Source organism: Rhinoraja longicauda, chromosome 36 (assembly GCF_053455715.1).
Source record: "Rhinoraja longicauda isolate Sanriku21f chromosome 36, sRhiLon1.1, whole genome shotgun sequence".
Lineage (NCBI taxonomy): Eukaryota > Metazoa > Chordata > Chondrichthyes > Rajiformes > Arhynchobatidae > Rhinoraja > Rhinoraja longicauda.
Window position 1 is genome coordinate 19,574,649 of NC_135988.1, and position 17,393 is coordinate 19,592,041.

Here is a 17,393-nt window from a genome sequence, read left to right on the forward strand (position 1 = left end):
TCTGCTCAGCACCGAGATTAGAGATTACACATGCGATACAGTGGCTCCCCGCTCCGCTCTCCCCCCTGCTCCATGGGGAACCCACCCAGAGCCAGGCCTGGCATAATGCTCAGTGCCAGGCCCAACCTAACGCTCAGTGCCAGGCCTGGCATAATGCTCAGTGCCAGGCCCAACCTAACGCTCAGTGCCAGGCCCAGCCTAATGCTCAGTGCCAGGCCCGGCCTAATGCTCAGTGCCAGGCCTAATGCTCAGTGCCAGGCCCGACCTAATGTTCAGTGCCAGGCCCAGCCTAATGCTCAGTGCCAGGCCCAGCCTAATGCTCAGTGCCAGGCCAGGCCTAATGCTCAGTGCCAGGCCTGGCCTAATGCTCAGTGCCAGGCCTAATGCTCAGTGCCAGGCCCAGCCTAATGCTCAGTGCCAGGCCTGGCCTAATGCTCAGTGCCAGGCCTAATGCTCAGTGCCAGGCCAGACCTAATGCTCAGTGCCAGGCCCAGCCTAATGCTCAGTGCCAGGCCTAGCCTAAGGCTCAGTGCCAGGCCTGGCCTAATGCTCAGTGCCAGGCCAGGCCTAATGCTCAGTGCCAGGCCTGGCCTAATGCTCAGTGCCAGGCCTAATGCTCAGTGCCAGGCCCAGCCTAGTGCTCAGTGCCAGGCCTGGCCTAATGCTCAGTGCCAGGCCTAATGCTCAGTGCCAGGCCAGACCTAATGCTCAGTGCCAGGCCCAGCCTAATGCTCAGTGCCAGGCCTAGCCTAAGGCTCAGTGCCAGGCCTGGCCTAATGCTCAGTGCCAGGCCAGGCCTAATGCTCAGTGCCAGGACTAATGCTCAGTGCCAGGCCTAATGTTCAGTGCCAAGCCCAGCCTAATGCTCAGTGCCAGGCCTGGCCTAATGCTCAGTGCCAGGCCAGGCCTAATGCTCAGTGCCAGGCCTAATGCTCAGTGCCAGGCCCAGCCTAATGCTCAGTGCCAGGCCCAGCCTAATGCTCAGTGCCAGGCCAGGCCTAATGCTCAGTGCCAGGCCTAATGCTCAGTGCCAGGCACAGCCTAATGCTCAGTGCCAGGCCCAGCCTAATGCTCAGTGCCAGGCCAGGCCTAGTGCTCAGTGCCAGGCCTAATGCTCAGTGCCAGGCCCAGCCTAATGCTCAGTGCCTGGCCCAGCCTAATGCTCAGTGCCAGGCCAGGCCTAATGCTCAGTGTCAGGCCTAATGCTCAGTGCCAGGCCCAGCCTAATGCTCAGTGCCAGGCCAGGCCTAATGCTCAGTGCCAGGCCTAATGCTCAATGCCAGGCCCAGCCTAATGCTCAGTGCCAGGCCCAGCCTAATGCTCAGTGCCAGACCCAGCCTAATGCTCAGTGCCAGGCCTAATGCTCAGTGTCAGGCCTAATGCTCAGTGCCAGGCCCAGCCTAATGCTCAGTGCCAGGCCCGGCCTAATGCTCAGTGCCAGGCCCGGCCTAATGCTCAGTGCCAGGCCTAATGCTCAGTGCCAGGCCTGCCCTGGCATCAGTGTGACCACCGTGCCCACTGCGGCTGCTGCCTTACAGGGCATCGAACCAGCGCCTGGCCGGGTCCGCTGTGTGGCAAGCACACACACACGCACACGCACACGCACACAGAATGGTTCATGTGGACACCGATGCTCACAGCGCTGCACGTCTGTTCGCAGAAACTATCTAAACCAGGAACCAATTTTAAATGGAAGGGTGTGGGACTCATGAAAATAAGGTGTGCAACTGTAAGACTCGTGGAGCAGAGTGAGAGTCAGGCCGTGTGCGTGTGTGTGTGCGCGCGTGCGTGTGTTTGGGTGTGTGTGGGTGTGTGTGGCTGTGGGGGTGTGGGGTGTGTGGGTGGTTGTGGGGGTGTGGGGGGTGTGTGGGTGGGTGTGTGGGTGTGTGTGTGGTTGTGGGGGTGTGGGTGTGTGGGTGTGTGTGTGGGTGTGTGTGTGGTGGGTGTGTGTGGGTGTGTGTGTGGGTGGCTGTGGGGGTGTGGGTGTGTGTGTGGGTGGGTGTGTGTGTGTGGCTGTGGGTGCGGGTGTGTGTGGGGTGTGGGTGTCTGTGTGGTGGGTGTGTGTGTGTGTTTGTGTGGGTGTGTTTGTGTGGGTGTGTGTGTGGGTGTGTGTGTGGGTGTGTGTGGGTGTGTGTGTGTGTTTGTGTGGGTGTGTGTGTGGTGGGTGTGTGTGGGTGTGTGTGTGTGTTTGTGTGGGTGTGTGTGTGGGTGTGTGTGTGGGGTGCGGGTGTATGTGGGGTGTGGGTGTGTGAGTGTGTGTGGGTGTGTGTGTGTGTGTGGGGTGCGGGTGTTTGTGGTGTGTGTGTGGGTGAGTGTGTGTGGGGGGTGCGGGTGTGTGAGGGGTGTGGGTGTGTGTAGGGTGTGTGTGTGTGTGTGTGGTGGGTGTGTGTGTGTGTGGGGTGCGGGTGTGTGTGTGGGGTGTGTGTGTGTGTGTGTGTTTGTGTGGGTGTGTGTGTGGGTGTGTGTGTGGGTGTGTGTGTGGGTGTGTGTGGGTGTGTGTGTGTGTGTTTGTGTGGGTGTGTGTGTGGGTGTGTGTGTGTGGGGTGCGGGTGTGTGTGGGGTGTGGGTGTGTGTGTGTTTGTGTGTGTGGGTGTGTGTGTGGGTGTGTGTGCGGGTGTGTGTGGTGTGTGGTGGGTGTGTGTGTGTGTGTGTGTGTGTGTGTTTGTGTGGGTGTGTTTGTGTGGGTGTGTGTGTGGGTGTGTGTGTGGGTGTGTGTGGGTGTGTGTGTGTGTTTGTGTGGGTGTGTGTGTGGTGGGTGTGTGTGGGTGTGTGTGTGTGTTTGTGTGGGTGTGTGTGTGGGTGTGTGGGGTGCGGGTGTGTGGGGTGTGGGTGTGTGTGGGTGTGTGTGTGGGTGTGTGTGTGGGTGTGTGGGGTGTGTGTGTGGGTGTGGGTGTGTGTGTGGGTGTGTGTGGGTGTGTGTGTGTGTGTGAGTGTGTGTGTCTGTGGGTGCTCACTGTGGTTAGTGCAAACATGACAAGTCTTGGTGCAGTACGGCAGACAGCTGGAACGTGGCAGGGCTCGTTGCCAGTCACGTTGTTTACATTTATGTCCCTCTGTTCCCATTTCACGACTCCGTTTTCTCTTTCTTTTTACTCTTTTTCAAGAAGGACGGGGTTCGGAATTTCTTCTTCTTTTTGGACGGAGACTTGGAAGGCGAGCCGTCGGGCGAGAGAGGGGTACTAGCCGGGGGCTCGGTCTTGTCCGTGGCCGGTTTAACAGGTGGCTCAGTGCCGTTCTCCACGCTGGTCCTCAATCCCTCCACGGGCAGGTCCTCCTCCTTCCCGTTAAACACCCCCTCACTGGCCCCCACTTCTCGCTCCGCCAGCTCCGTCAAACCCTCAGCTGGCTTGAGTTCTTGAGGGAGGGAAGAGAAAAGCACAACAGCTCAGTGTTACAGAACAGTCTCGGGTAGACTCAAGATGCTGGAGTAACACAGCGGGTCAGGCAGTATCTCTGGAGAACATGGGTAGGTGACATTTCAGGTCAGGACCCTTCTTCAGACCCAAAACGTCACCCATCCTTTCCCTGGTGCCGATCGGTTGCTGGAGATGATGGTGTGGAGGAAGATGGTAACTGGGGCAGGGACTCTGCGGTAAATGAATCGGCAACACAGCGAACAAACCCCGCATGCAGGGAGGCGCGATGGTGTGGCGTTGTTTGGGGGGGGGGTAGATTGGCTGTGGGAGGGCATGATGGTGTGGCGTTGTGGGGGGTGAGACGTGATGGTGTGGCATTGTGGGGGGGGAGACGTGATGGTGTGGCGTTGTGGGGGGGGGAGATGTGATGGTGTGGCATTGTGGGGTGGGAGACGTGATGGTGTGGCGTTGCAGGGGTTAGATTGGCTGTGGGGAGGGCATGATGGTGTGGCGTTGTGGGGGGGGTAGATTGGCTGTGGGGGGGACGTGATGGTGTGGCGTTGTGGGGGGGAGACGTGATGGTGTGGCGTTGTGGGGGGGAGACGTGATGGTGTGGCGTTGTGGGGGGGGAGACGTGATGGTGTGGCGTTGTGTGGGGGGGAGACGTGATGGTGTGGCATTGTGGGGTGGGAGACGTGATGGTGTGGCGTTGTGGGGGGAGACGTGATGGTGTGGCGTTGTGGGGGGGAGACGTGATGGTGTGGCGTTGTGTGGGGGGGGTAGATTGGCTGTGGGGAGGCGTGATGGTGTGGCGTTGTGGGGGGGGCGTGATGGTGTGGAATTGTGGGGGGGGAGATGTGATGGTGTGGCATTGTGGGGGGGGAGACGTGATGGTGTGGCGTTGTGGGGGAGACGTGATGGTGTGGCGTTGTGGGGGGGGAGACGTGATGGTGTGGCGTTGTGGGGGGGGAGACGTGATGGTGTGGCGTTGTGGGGGAGACGTGATGGTGTGGCGTTGTGGGGGGGGGAGACGTGATGGTGTGGCGTTGCGGGGGGGTAGATTGGCTGTGGGGAGGATCAGCAGTCGAGGAGCAGGGATGGAAGGCGGGCTGAGGTTAACCATGATCACCACACACTGGGCGAAGGGCAGATGGTGTGGGGAGATGCAGGCTGTCCCAGTCTCGGTCCGGGGGGGGGGGGGTCCCCAGATTCCGGGCCCCAACATTGCACACTGTTGAGGGAGGATGGTGCTGGTTTATGTGGAGTGGAGGAGCCACAATCATACCATCCACACGGCTGCCATTTGTCCCCATTGCTTCAATCACCAGGTGTGGTGTGGGTATAACATCTTCAAACTATCTTTAATCAGACTTTACAAGACTGTTCCTTGCACGTAACGTTATTCTCTTTGTCCTGTATCTGTACACTGTGCACAGTTCGATTGTAATTATGGATCATGATTCCGCTGACTGGTCAGCATGCAACTAAAACCATTCACTGTACCTCGGTACACGGGACAATAAATTAAACTAGACTGCACCAGGATTTATCTGCACAACATTAATTTAAACGGTTGTGAGTTTCTAATCTTCTTATCCTGTTTCACAACCCAGTCTCAATGTCCAAATTAATCCTATGTTCAACAGAATTAAATCCTCAAAATGCACTTAGTGCATGAAATCATTATCTCTCCTCGCGGCCTTGTGTGGGAGTGGGAGACACGGGGAGTCGGTCATTGGGTGGGAGCCGTTGGAGCCGCGCGATGCAGACGGACGTATGGAGGGGTGTGGTGTTGCCTAGTTGTGGCCGGCGGGAGGGGGTGGTGGTGTTGTAGGGGGGGAGTGGTGTTGTGGGGGGATTGTTGTTGGGGGGGGGGAGTGGAGTTGTGTTGGGGGAGGTAGTGGTGTTGTGGGGGGGAGTGGTGTTGTGGGGGGGGGGGAGTGGTGTTGTGGGGGGGGGGGAGTGGTGTTGTGGGGGGGGGAGTGGTGTTGTGGGGGGAGGAATGGTGTTGTGGGGGGAGGAATGGTGTTGTGGGGGGAGGAATGGTGTTGGGGGGGATTGGAGTTGTGGGGGGGGGGAGTGGTGTTGTGGGGGGGAGTGGTGTTGTGGGGGTAGTGGTGTTGTGGAGGTGTGAGTGGTGTTGTGTGGGGGGTCAGGGACTGCAGGAGGGGGCTGTTGGGGAGGGGCCGAACAATATACTTACTACAATGACAAGTACTCAGGGTCAGGTGGAACTCCTTGAGCGCGAGGTAAACAAAAGAAAAAACACAAGAGAACAAGAATGGACAAGATGGCGACAAGTGAGAAGCGGACGCCAGAAACACACAGCAATGACGAAGCATTGAGGGTCAGCCGTCATGCAGGACCCCCTCACCCCCTCTTCCCCTCATCACCCCTCTCCCCCTCTCCCCCCCTCAACCCCATCTCACCCCCTCACCCGCTCTTCCCCCTCACCCTCGCCACCTCTTCCCCTCTCCCCCCTCATCCCCCCTCTCCCCCTCCCCCTCCCCCTCTCTCCCCTCACCCCCATCTCAGCCCCTCTCCCCCCTCGCACCCTCTTCCCCCTCACCTGCTCATCCCCCTCCCCTCTCCCCCTCTCTCCCCTCACCCCCTCAGCCCCTCTCTCCCTCTCCTCTTCCCATGGTGCTGGGCAGTACAGAGCCTCCCCTGCCCCCACCACAGGGGCCCGCTCTGACAGGCAAGTCCAGCCCCCACCATTTCTTCTCATTTGTGCCCCAGCGGGCAACGACACCGCCGTGAACTACACGCCAGTGTTGGCATGTAGCGTGTTGTGCACATGTGCCACGCTGGGGTTGCGGGGCTCTCAGGCGGGGATGGGGTGGCCCAGACCAGAAGGGCAGCGAGGACGTACAGGCAGAGACCATCGTGGTCTGGGGGTCACTGTGGGGTCATTAGGGTTCAACGTTGGGGTGGACCTGGCCCCTCCCCTTGCCCTCTGACCTGCAGGGTGGGCCAGCCTCGTTGAAGACAGGCCAAAGGGCAACACCGCGGCTGAGGGCGAATGCTTCTTGTTTCAGTGAAACACAGTGAGGACATCATGGTTCACAGCACAGCACACGGGACAACACGCACAGCACACGGGACGACACGCACAGCACACAGGACGACACGCACAGCACACGGGACGACACGCACAGCACACGGGACAACACGCACAGCACATGGGACAACACGCACAGCACACGGGACGACGCACGCAGCAGCAAGATGACAACACCAGAGACGGAATCCCAGGAAAGAGTATCCTCCGGTAAACGATGCCGAGATCCAGGGCTGTAAATACGCCCCGCCCCTCACCACAGCCCCGCCCCTCACCACAGCCCCGCCCCTCGCTACAGCCCCGCCCCTCACCACAGCCCTGCCCCTCGCCAGTCCCACCCCTCACCACAGCCCCGCCCCTCACCACAGCCGCGCCCCTCACTACAGCCCCGCCCCTCACTACAGCCCTGCCCCTTGCCACAGCCCCGCCCCCACCCCTCACCACAGCCCCGCCCCTCTCCACTGCCCCACCCCTCACCACAGCCCCACCCCTCACCACAGCCCCGCCCCTCACCACAGCCCCGCCCCTCGCCACAGCCCTGCCCCTCATCACAGCCCCGCCCCTCGCCAGTCCCACCCCTCGCCACAGCCCCGCCCCTCACCACAGCCCTGCCCCTCGCCAGTCCCGCCCCTCACCACAGCCCCGCCCCTCACTACAGCCCCGCCCCTCACTACAGCCCCGCCCCTCATTACAGCCCCGCCCCTCGCCACAGCCCCGCCCCACCCCTCACCACAGCCCCGCCCCTCACCACCGCCCCACCCCTCACTACAGCCCCACCCCTCACCACAGCCCCGCCCCTCACTACAGCCCCGCCCCTCACCACCGCCCCTCACCACAGCCCCGCCCCTCGCCACAGCCCTGCCCCTCACCACAGCCCCGCCCCTCACCACGGCCTCGCCCCTCACCACAGCCCCGCCCCGCTGCTCCAGTGTAACAGGGGCCCGGATCACACGGGGAGTAACGGACACGGGTCGCAGGTCACGCAGGGTCACGGGGTTGCAGGTCACACGGGTTCGCAGGGTCACGGGGTTGCAGGTCACGCGGGGTCACGGGGTCGTAGGTCACGGGGTCGCTGGACCTACCTGTGGCCGCGGGGGAGGTGGGCGATTTTGCGGGCGAGGTGAGTGGGGTCTTTAGCGGAGAGATGCCGGCAGAGGTGTCCTCCTCGTCCCCACCTGCGTACAACGGGAACACGCTCAACACACACATGGCCAGATCATGCTTCAACCACCTTAGGCACAAGTGACCCACCTTAACACCAACATGCAGCCCACAGCCCCACACCGGTGTGTCCGTGCGTGAGTCCGTGTGTCTGTGTCCGTGTCTGTGCGTGTCTGTGTGCATGTGTGCGTGTGTCCATGTCTGTGCGTGTCCGTGTGTGCGTGTCCATGTGCGTGCGTCTGTGGGTGCGTGTCCATGTGTGCGTATCCGTGTGTGCATGTCCATGTGTGGGGGTCCATGTGTGTGTCCGTGTGTATCTGTGTCCATGTGTGTGTGCCCGTGTGTGTGTGTCCCTGCATGAGTCCGTGTGTCTGTGTCCATGTCTGTGTGCGTGTCCGTGTCTGTGTGTGTTTGCGTGTGTCTGTGTGCGTGTGTCCGTGTCTGTGTGCGTGTGTCCGTGTGTGCGTGTCCGTGTTTGCGTGTGCGTGTGTCCGTGTGTGCGTGTCCATGATAGGATCGACGGAGGCCATTCTTACTTTCACCAACTTCTGCCATTGGACACCCGGCGTGGTAGCCAGTGTTTCATTTCAGAGAGTCAGATGAGCCCACGCACATGCACCCCACACGCATACGCACACACCCCACACGCATACGCACACACCCCATACGTGCACACACACCCCACACGTGCACACACAACCCACACGCAAACGCACACACCCCACACGTGCACACACACCCCACATGTGCACACACACCCCACACGTGCACACACACCCCACACGTGCATACACCCCACACGTGCACACACACCCCACATGCTCACACACACCCCACATGCAAATGCACACACACCCCACACGTGCATACACCCCACACGTGCATACACCCCACACGTGCACACACACCCCACACACACACACACCCCACACGCAAACACACCCCACATGCAAACGCACACACACCCCACACACACACACCCCACACACACACCCCACACGCAAACACACCCCACATGCGCACACACACCCCACACGCACACACCCCACATGCAAACGCACACACACCCCACACACACACACACCCCACACGAAAAACACACCCCACATGCGCACACACACCCCACACGTAAACCACACACACCCCACACGCAAACGCACACACCCCACACACAAACGCGCACACACCCCACACGTGCACACACCCCATGCGCACACACGCGCGCACACCCCACATGTGCACGCACCCCAGCCCTCCCCTCCCCCGCGCGGTACGTGAGCCGCAGTTACCGTCCGGCGCCTGGTGTTTGCGCTCCACCTCCCGCCTGTAATCCTCCAGCTCCTGGTCCGTCAGCTCATTGAAGGGGTTCGGGGGTTCAGGCCCCGGTCCCTCTGCGGCCACGGGCAGCAGCATAGCTTCTGCAGACTGTGGGCAACACACATGATCAGTGGCAACATGGTACACACACGCACACGCAAGTACATGCCCGTATACGCACGTACACGCACGGATACAAAGATACGCGTGCACACACACGTACACACACACACATACACATACATGTACACGCAGCATGCACACACATGTACACGCACAGATACAAAGATACACGTACACACATATGTACACACACGTACATGTACATATACCCCAGGTGTCTCCACTCACCGGGCTGCGGCTCCTGTCGGTCACTGCGGCCAGCAGCTGGGACTGTGGTCCGGCCCACGCTGTCTCCTGCCGGTTCTGTTCCCGGATCTACAGGATCAACACCGTCCGTCACGCCCGGCACGACCCGACCCACCGCCCCACCGCGACACACACTCAGCACGCCCACCGGCACAACCTGACCCACCGCAATACACCGTCCGTCACACACCACACTCCCCACCATTGTAGATGTAGCCCAGCCCATCACACACCCCACACTCCCCACCATTGTAGATGTAGCCCAGCCGATCACACACACCACACTCCCCACCATCGACTCCATCAACACTTCACGCTGCCGAAGGAAAGCAGCTGACATGATCACAGACGTGTCCCTGTCCCACCCCGGTCATTCCTTCCTCTCCCCGCTCCCGTTCGGCAGAAGGTACAGAAGCTTGAAAGCGCGCACCACCAGATTCAGGAACAGCTTCTTCCCCTCTATTATCAGGCTTCTGAATGGGCTTTCCTTAAGCTAGGGTACTGTCTGATTCACCCCATTGCGGACATTGCACTTTGTCTCTGGAACTGATGCGCTACAATGCTGAGAACTACATTCTGCACTCTGTATCTTCCCCTTTGCTCTAGTTCTGGATGACTTGGTTGTATCTATATGCAGCATTATTTAATGTAATTGGACAGCATGCAAAGCAAAGCTGACCACTACCTCGCTACACGTGACCTGACCCAGAGTGACCAGTGACGACTGGTCTGGGGAATGACCACTGCCCCAGAGTGCCGCCCAATAGCCCCCCCCCACCCACCCCCCGGACCTGCCTCACCTTGTTCTCCCCCCCCCCCAACCTGCCTCACCTTGTTCCCCTCCCCCCACCTCCCCCGGACCTGCCTCACCTTGTTTCCCCCCCCTCCTCCCACCTGCCTCACCTTGTTCCCCCCCCACCCCCCCACCTGCCTCACCTTGTTCCCCCCCACCTGCCTCACCTTGTTCCCCCCCCCCCACCCCCCCACCTGCCTCACCTTGTTCCCCCCCGGACCTGCCTCACCTTGTTCCCCCCCACCTGCCTCACCTTGTTCCCCCCCACCTGCCTCACCTTGTTCCCCCCCACCTGCCTCACCTTGTTTCCCCCCACCTGCCTCACCTTGTTCCCCCCCACCTGCCTCACCTTGTTCCTGGTTTCCAAGACTTCGCGGGGGTCTGTGAACAGCGGCACAAACTGGTTGGACGTTTCAATCTTGATTGGAGTCCCGCTGCTGCATTTCTTGGCCTCGTCAGTCTTCAGCCACTGTTACAAAGCAGAGGTTCAGATATCACCTCACACATGCTCACCCTACCTGGCAGAACAATGGCGGAGGGCACTGGCACTGGGCCACTGGCGCACTGGCACTGGGGCACTGGCACTGGCGCACTGGCACTGGGGCACTGGCAGAGGGGCTGTGGGTACTGGTGGGGAGCGGGCAGGGGTTGGCTGGGCACCCATGTGTGGTGGCAATGAACACAGAGACATTGACAGCAAAACACGGCGTGTTTCATTTAGAGATACAGCACGAAAACAGGCCCTACGGCCCACTGAGTCCATGCCAGCCATCGATCACCCATTCACACTAGTTCCATGTTATCCCACTTTCCCATCCACTCCCTGCACACTTCGGGCAATTTATAGAGGGGCAATTAACCCCCAAACCCGCACGTCTTTGGAGCGTGGGAGGAAACCGGAGCACCCGGAGGAAACCCATGAGGTCACGGGGGGGAACAAGCAGACTCCACATAGACAGCACCCGAGGTCAGGATTGAATGTGATCCAGAGGCCTCTGGCGCTGTGAGGCAGCAGCTCCACCCGCTGCGGCACCGTGCCCACAGTGCCGCGTTGGTTAGGTCATCATTTATTGGGCAGTAGGCGGCCCTCTGGAGCTCAAGCATCTCCCTCTGGACCTTCCTCACCACATACTGCCAGTCTGGCCAGGGTCAAGGTCAGGGTCAAGGCCAGGGTCAAGGTCAGGGTCAGGATTAGTCAACCATGCAGGAACGGTTCGGGTCGGGACCCTTCTGCCGCTGGACCCGGTGCTGGTAGCCAAGTGGGGAAGGTGGTGGGGCGGGCACATGTTGGTGGGGACTCTGGTGGGGCAGGGGTGACAGTAGTGGAACATCTGACAGAACTGTTGTGATATTGCTGCCGGGAGCACGTGTGGGCGGGGCCGGGAGCACCTGTGGGCGGGGCCGGGAGCACCTGTGGGCGGGGCCGGGAGCACATGTGGGCGGGGCCAGCGCACCGCGATTACAGCAGTGCCAGCCCAGCAGTGACAGCCCAGCAGTGGGAGCCCAGCAGTGGGAGGCAAATCATGGTGGTGGAGCATCTAGAGCCTACACTACGTTTGATCTACACAGCACGTCTTCTTGAGGGGAAGATATGGAACAAAATGAATATTTTGTGTTTAATGACCTGTGTAGTGATATGTACTGAAAGCTTAATGTATTATATTTGATGCTTTTGTATAAATGTATATATCTGTGGAGTGACCACCCGGAGATGAGTGACCACCCGGCAATGTGTGACCACCCGGCGATGAGTAAAATTCCGCAGAGGAATGACCACCATGATGGCGAAAAAAGCAATTGTGTTTAGTTGTGCTATTGGTTTTGTTTGCAAAAAGCAATGATGTTTTGGTTTTGTTTGTTAAATATATTTAGCCCTCGAATGGTAAAGAAAACAATTTTATATAAGACAAGGGGGATGTTGTGATATTGCTGGGACTACTTTGTGTATCCCAGAACTACTTTGTATGGCTGTGTATATAAGTGATGGGTGTGATTAGGCGGTCACTCTGGATCCAGATGACCACGGAATAAACAGCCTGGAGTTGAGCTCCAGCAATGTAACCTTTTACACAAGTGTACTTGTGGTCCGTCCAGAGTCACTAAAGGTACAACAGGTACCGGACCACGAAGTACAACAAGAACTGCCGCTGGAGAGAGGGGGAGAACCTTCACGGTGACCTGTTTCCACCCATCACTCGCCAGGCGTTGTCCCGCTCCTCCTCTCTTCCAGCTTTCCGACCCGGAACATCGTGAAACTCTCTCTCTTCAGCTGGAAGTGTAGAGGATAATTCCACACGTTCAGTCCCTGCGGCTGAAAGCTGCCCTGCTGGCGGCGTCCACAAGAGGGTGCTGGAGGCACACAGAGTCCCCACCCACCCCTGCAATGCAGCAGACCCATCCCTGCACCCAGTCACCCTGCACCCGGTCACCCTGCACCCAGTCACCCTGCACTCAGTCACCCTGCACCCACACCTTGCACCCACGCAGCCCCGTCTCTGCACCTCCACAGCTGTTCATCACATGCGTGTGCGTGTGCGTGGCCTTACCGCGGTGCTGGGCCTGGGGCTGCCTGGTCCCCGGTGAGGCTCCTGGTCGCCGCTGAGCCGCAGGTAGGTGTTGGGTGAGTTGAGCCAGCGGCTCTTCTCCTGCTGCTGTTTGTGTCCGTGTCCGTGTCCGTGTCCGTGTCCGTGTCCGAGCCGCCAGTGTGCCGGCTGCAACAAGACGTCGCCGTCGAAGCTGAATGCGGTGACTGTGGCCGGGATCTCCACACCGCTCTTGTGTCGTGTCCTCTCCTGGATCACTGGGTGCCTGTACGCATAACCGGTCCGGTAACCCTGACAACACAAGACAGGTCAGCAACAACAGCCCCTGTCTGGGCGTGTCTGTGTCCATGTGCGTGTGTGTGTCCATGTGTGTCTGTGTGTCCATGTGTGTGTGTGTGTCCATGTGTGTCTGTCCATGTGTGTGTGTGTGTCCATGTGTGTCTGTGTCCATGTGTGTGTGTCCCCGTGTGTGTCTATGTCCGTGTCCGTGTGTGTCTATGTCCATGTGTGTCTATGTCCGTGTGTATGTCCATGTGCGTCCGTGTGCATGTGTGTCCCCGTTCGTGTGCATGTGTGTGTGCATCTGTGTACATGTGTGTCCCCATGTGCATGTGTCTATGTGTGTGTGCATGTGTCTGTGTCCTTGTGTCTGTGTCCATGTGTGTGTGTGTGTCCGTGTGCGTGTGTGTGTGCGTGCGTGTGTGTCCGTGTCCATGTGTGTGTATCCGTGTGTGTGTCCGTATGTGTGTCTGTGTGTGTGTGTCAGTGTGTGTGTCCGTGTGTGTGTGTCCGTGTGTGTGTGTGTCCGTGTGGGTGTGTGTGTGTGCGTGTGTGTGTGTGTGTGTGTCCATGTGTGTGTCCGTGTGTGTGTCCGTGTGCGTATGTGTGTGTGTGTGCCTGTAGCCTCACCGATCCCCCGCGGCCCCCCCTCCCCACCATCGAAGGGATCTACAGGAGTCGCTGCCTCAAGAAGGCAGCCAGCATCATCACTGACCCACACCACCCTGGCCACACTCTCACTGACCCACACCACCCTGGCCACACTCTCACTGACCCACACCACCCTGGCCACACTCTCACTGACCCACACCACCCTGGCCACACTCTCACTGACCCACACCACCCTGGCCACACTCTCACTGACACACACCACCCTGGCCACACTCTCACTGACCCACACCACCCTGGCCACACTCTCACTGACCCACACCACCCTGGCCACACTCTCCCTGACACAACACCACCCTGGCCACACTCTCACTGACCCACACCACCCTGGCCACTCTCCTACCATCAGGAAGAAGCTACAGGAGCTTGAAAACTAACGTCAATAGACAATAGACAATAGGTGCAGGAGCAGGCCATTCAGCCCTTCGAGCCAGCACCGCCATTCAATGCGATCATGGCTGATCACTCTCAATCAGTACCCCGTTCCTGCCTTCTCCCCATACCCCCTCACTCCGCTATCCTTAAGAGCTCTATCCAGCTCTCTCTTGAAAGCATCCAACGAACTGGCCTCCACTGCCTTCTGAGGCAGAGAATTCTACACCTTCACCACTCTCTGACTGAAAAAGTTCTTCCTCATCTCTGTTCTAAATGGCCTACCCCTTATTCTTAAACTGTGGCCCCTTGTTCTGGACTCCCCCAACATTGGGAACATGTTTCCTGCCTCTAATGTGTCCAATCCCCTAATTATCTTATATGTTTCAATAAGATCCCCCCTCATCCTTCTAAATTCCAGTGTATACAAGCCTAATTGCTCCAGCCTTTCAACATACGACAGTCCCGCCATTCCGGGACTGTCCAGGGTCAGGAACAGTTTCTTCCCAACAGCCAACTGGCTATTGAACACAACAACCTCCTAAACTACAAACTATATAAACTTGTGGATCACTGTACTTGTCTTTGCACCGTTATTGTATTATATATTTAATATATAAACTGAATGCTCTGCTGCATCGTACGGTGTTCCCAGAGCACGGTGTTGACATGTCCTGTTGAGCTGCTGCAAGCAACGATATCTTTGTTCTGTTTTGGTACATGTGACCAGTTTACTTCCCCTGTAGTCTTGGATAATTGTTCTGTTTCTGGTTCTTCTATTTACACTTCTCCCTTGCTCTTCATAATCCCACTAGATCACTATCAACCCACTGCATCCTGCAGGGTACAGCTCTGATATGTTGGAGTAACTCAGCGGGACAGGCAGCATCTCTGGAGAGAAGGAATGGGTGACGTTTCGAGTCGAGACCCTTCTTCAGCCTGAGAGTCAGGGGAGAGGGAAACTAGAGATATGTGGAAAGGTAAGGTGTGAAAACGACAGATCAAAGCAGATGCTGCTAAAGGAAATGTAGAATGGATCATTGCACGCTGAGAGGAAGGTGACAGCGAGGCATACAGTCTTTAAGCCCAGGGGAGTGCTATCTGCCAGCTAAATTCAACGAATACTGAAAGCTTTCATCTGGAGTTAGCACAGTCCAGTGTCTGCTCCATTTACGTGTTCGCTGGAGCCACCTCAAATGTATGCACACATGTTACTTGTTTTCCATGATCCCATCTTATCTGTTTAGATTTTTAATTAATTTTAAAGAGCAGTAATAAATGTTTTATTGAGTAACTCAGTGGGACAGGCAGCATCTCTGGAGAGAGGGAATGGGTGACCCTTCTTCAGACCACATGCAGTATGTGCAGCTCTGAGAGTCCAGGGCTTGACCCTCTGGCCATTATTGACCCCCGGACTCTAACTGAACATGATTGGCGGAGTTTGGACGGGACTTCCCTGCATTGTGCTGCAGACAGTTCAGTCGCATTTCTTCCACCACGATGTGATTCGTTGCAGAGTGCGCTGGGCTGAGGGGTGTGTTAATCAAACATCACCTTTCTGCGGCTGTAATTGCTACGTAACTTGGTTGTCAACGAGCTGTCCATGACCTACTGTTCAGTTACATCTGCCCAATAACCGCGCCGATCCTGACAACGTAAACACAACTGCAGATGCAGCAAACCTGAAATAAAGTCAGAAAATGCTGGAAACACTCAGCAGGTTAGGCAGCATCTGTGGAGAAACACAGTTGGTCAGAAGGGCTGCTGGAGATGGGACTCACCAGGTTGTCCAGCACCCTCATCAGTGCCTCAAACTCCTGCTCCCCGACTCTGCTCTTGTGCATCGGTCCGAAGGTGGTCCCAGCCCGTCCCACCGAGCCCATCTCCAGCGGCTTCATAGCGTCACGGTCCAGCAGAATCACGTTGTCCACACTGCCCGCACAGGCCAGCGAGGAAACCTGCAGCACACCAGGGACAGATACAGCATGGAAACAGGCCCTTCTGCCCATCAAAACCCTTCAGCCCACCAGGGACAGATACAGCATGGAAACAGGCCCTTCTGCCCATCAAAGCCCTTCAGCCCACCAGGGACAGATACAGCATGGAAACAGGCCCTTCTGCCCATCAAAGCCCTTCAGCCCACCAGGGACAGATACAGCATGGAAACAGGCCCTTCTGCCCATCAAAGCCCTTCAGCCCACCAGGGACAGATACAGCATGGAAACAGGCCCTTCTGCCCATCAAAGCCCTTCAGCCCACCAGGGACAGATACAGCATGGAAACAGGCCCTTCTGCCCATCAAAGCCCTTCAGCCCACCAGGGACAGATACAGCATGGAAACAGGCCCTTCTGCCCATCAAAGCTCTTCAGCCCACCAGGGACGGTACAGCACGGAAACAGGCCCTTCTGCCCATCAAAGCCCTTCAGCCCACCAGGGACAGTATAGCACGGAAACAGGCCCTTTGGCCCATTGAGTCCGCGCTGACCATCGATCAGGCCGTACACTAGCACTATCCTACACACACTTTAGACTTTAGATATACAGTGCGGAAACAGGCCTTTTGGCCCATCGAGCCTGTGCTGACCAACAATCACTAGCTCTATGTTATCCCATTTTCGCATCCTACACATTAGGGACAATTTTCAGAGGGCCAATTAACCTACAAATCCACACGTCTTTGGGATGTGGGAGAAAACCGGAGCACCCGGAGGAAACCCACATGGAGAACATGCAAACTCCACACAGACAGCTCCCGAGGTCAGGATTGAGCCCGGGTCTCTGGCAGTGTGAGGTAGCAACTCTCCTGCTGCACCACCCGCGGTATTTTGCACAGAATAGAAACATAGAAACATAGACAATAGGTGCAGGAGGAGGCCATTCAGCCCTTTGAGCCAGGACTGCCATTCAATGTGATCATGGCTGATCATCCACAATCAGTACCCTGTTCCTGCTTTCTCCCCATATCCCTTGATTCCGTTAGCCCTAAGAGGTGGATCGAACTCTCTCTTGAAAACATCATGAGAGGAGGTTGCAGCTTGTTGGAGAATTAATGGGCAATCAGAACATAGAACAACAGTACATCACAGGAACCACAACTCGAAACTGGAATCAACTGGCAATAGGCGACACAAGCCCGTACCTGTATTTCACAGGCTGATTGAAGGTGGTAGATTTTGTAGAAAGCCTCCTCCACAGTTTCACCGAGAGCCACCAGGCCGTGATTGCGTAGAAGCAGGACCTGGGTGGAAGGTGATTAACACGTGTGTCACGTCTCACAGTTGGCACCCACCCACCGCGAGAGATGTTGCCAAAGATGCCGTGTGCGGGATCTGGAGACAACGTGCCGACACGCCCTGGCTCCAGCGTGGCGAGGCTGGGCTCCAGGGAAGGACAGGAGATCACACAGGTGGACATGTTTGTGGTGAGTTTGGAGAGGAGAGATAAGGCCAAGCATCTCATTAATGTTTGGTTC

General features: G+C 57.7%; 1 protein-coding gene across 1 annotated transcript in view; it reads right to left on the reverse strand.

Annotated features, from left to right (window-relative positions):
* Nucleotides 1-3,064: 3,064 nt before the first annotated feature.
* Nucleotides 3,065-17,393, reverse strand: part of LOC144610414 (beta-adducin-like) — a 39,633-nt gene continuing 25,304 nt past the window's right edge. The window contains exons 8-15 of the mRNA XM_078429071.1: nt 17,061-17,159; nt 15,702-15,878; nt 12,604-12,891; nt 10,407-10,526; nt 9,247-9,333; nt 8,868-9,003; nt 7,500-7,592; nt 3,065-3,354 (exon numbers count right to left, since the gene is read on the reverse strand). Of these exons, the coding sequence (XP_078285197.1) occupies nt 3,065-3,354; nt 7,500-7,592; nt 8,868-9,003; nt 9,247-9,333; nt 10,407-10,526; nt 12,604-12,891; nt 15,702-15,878; nt 17,061-17,159 (1,290 nt within the window). The remainder of the gene's footprint in view (nt 3,355-7,499; nt 7,593-8,867; nt 9,004-9,246; nt 9,334-10,406; nt 10,527-12,603; nt 12,892-15,701; nt 15,879-17,060; nt 17,160-17,393) is intronic.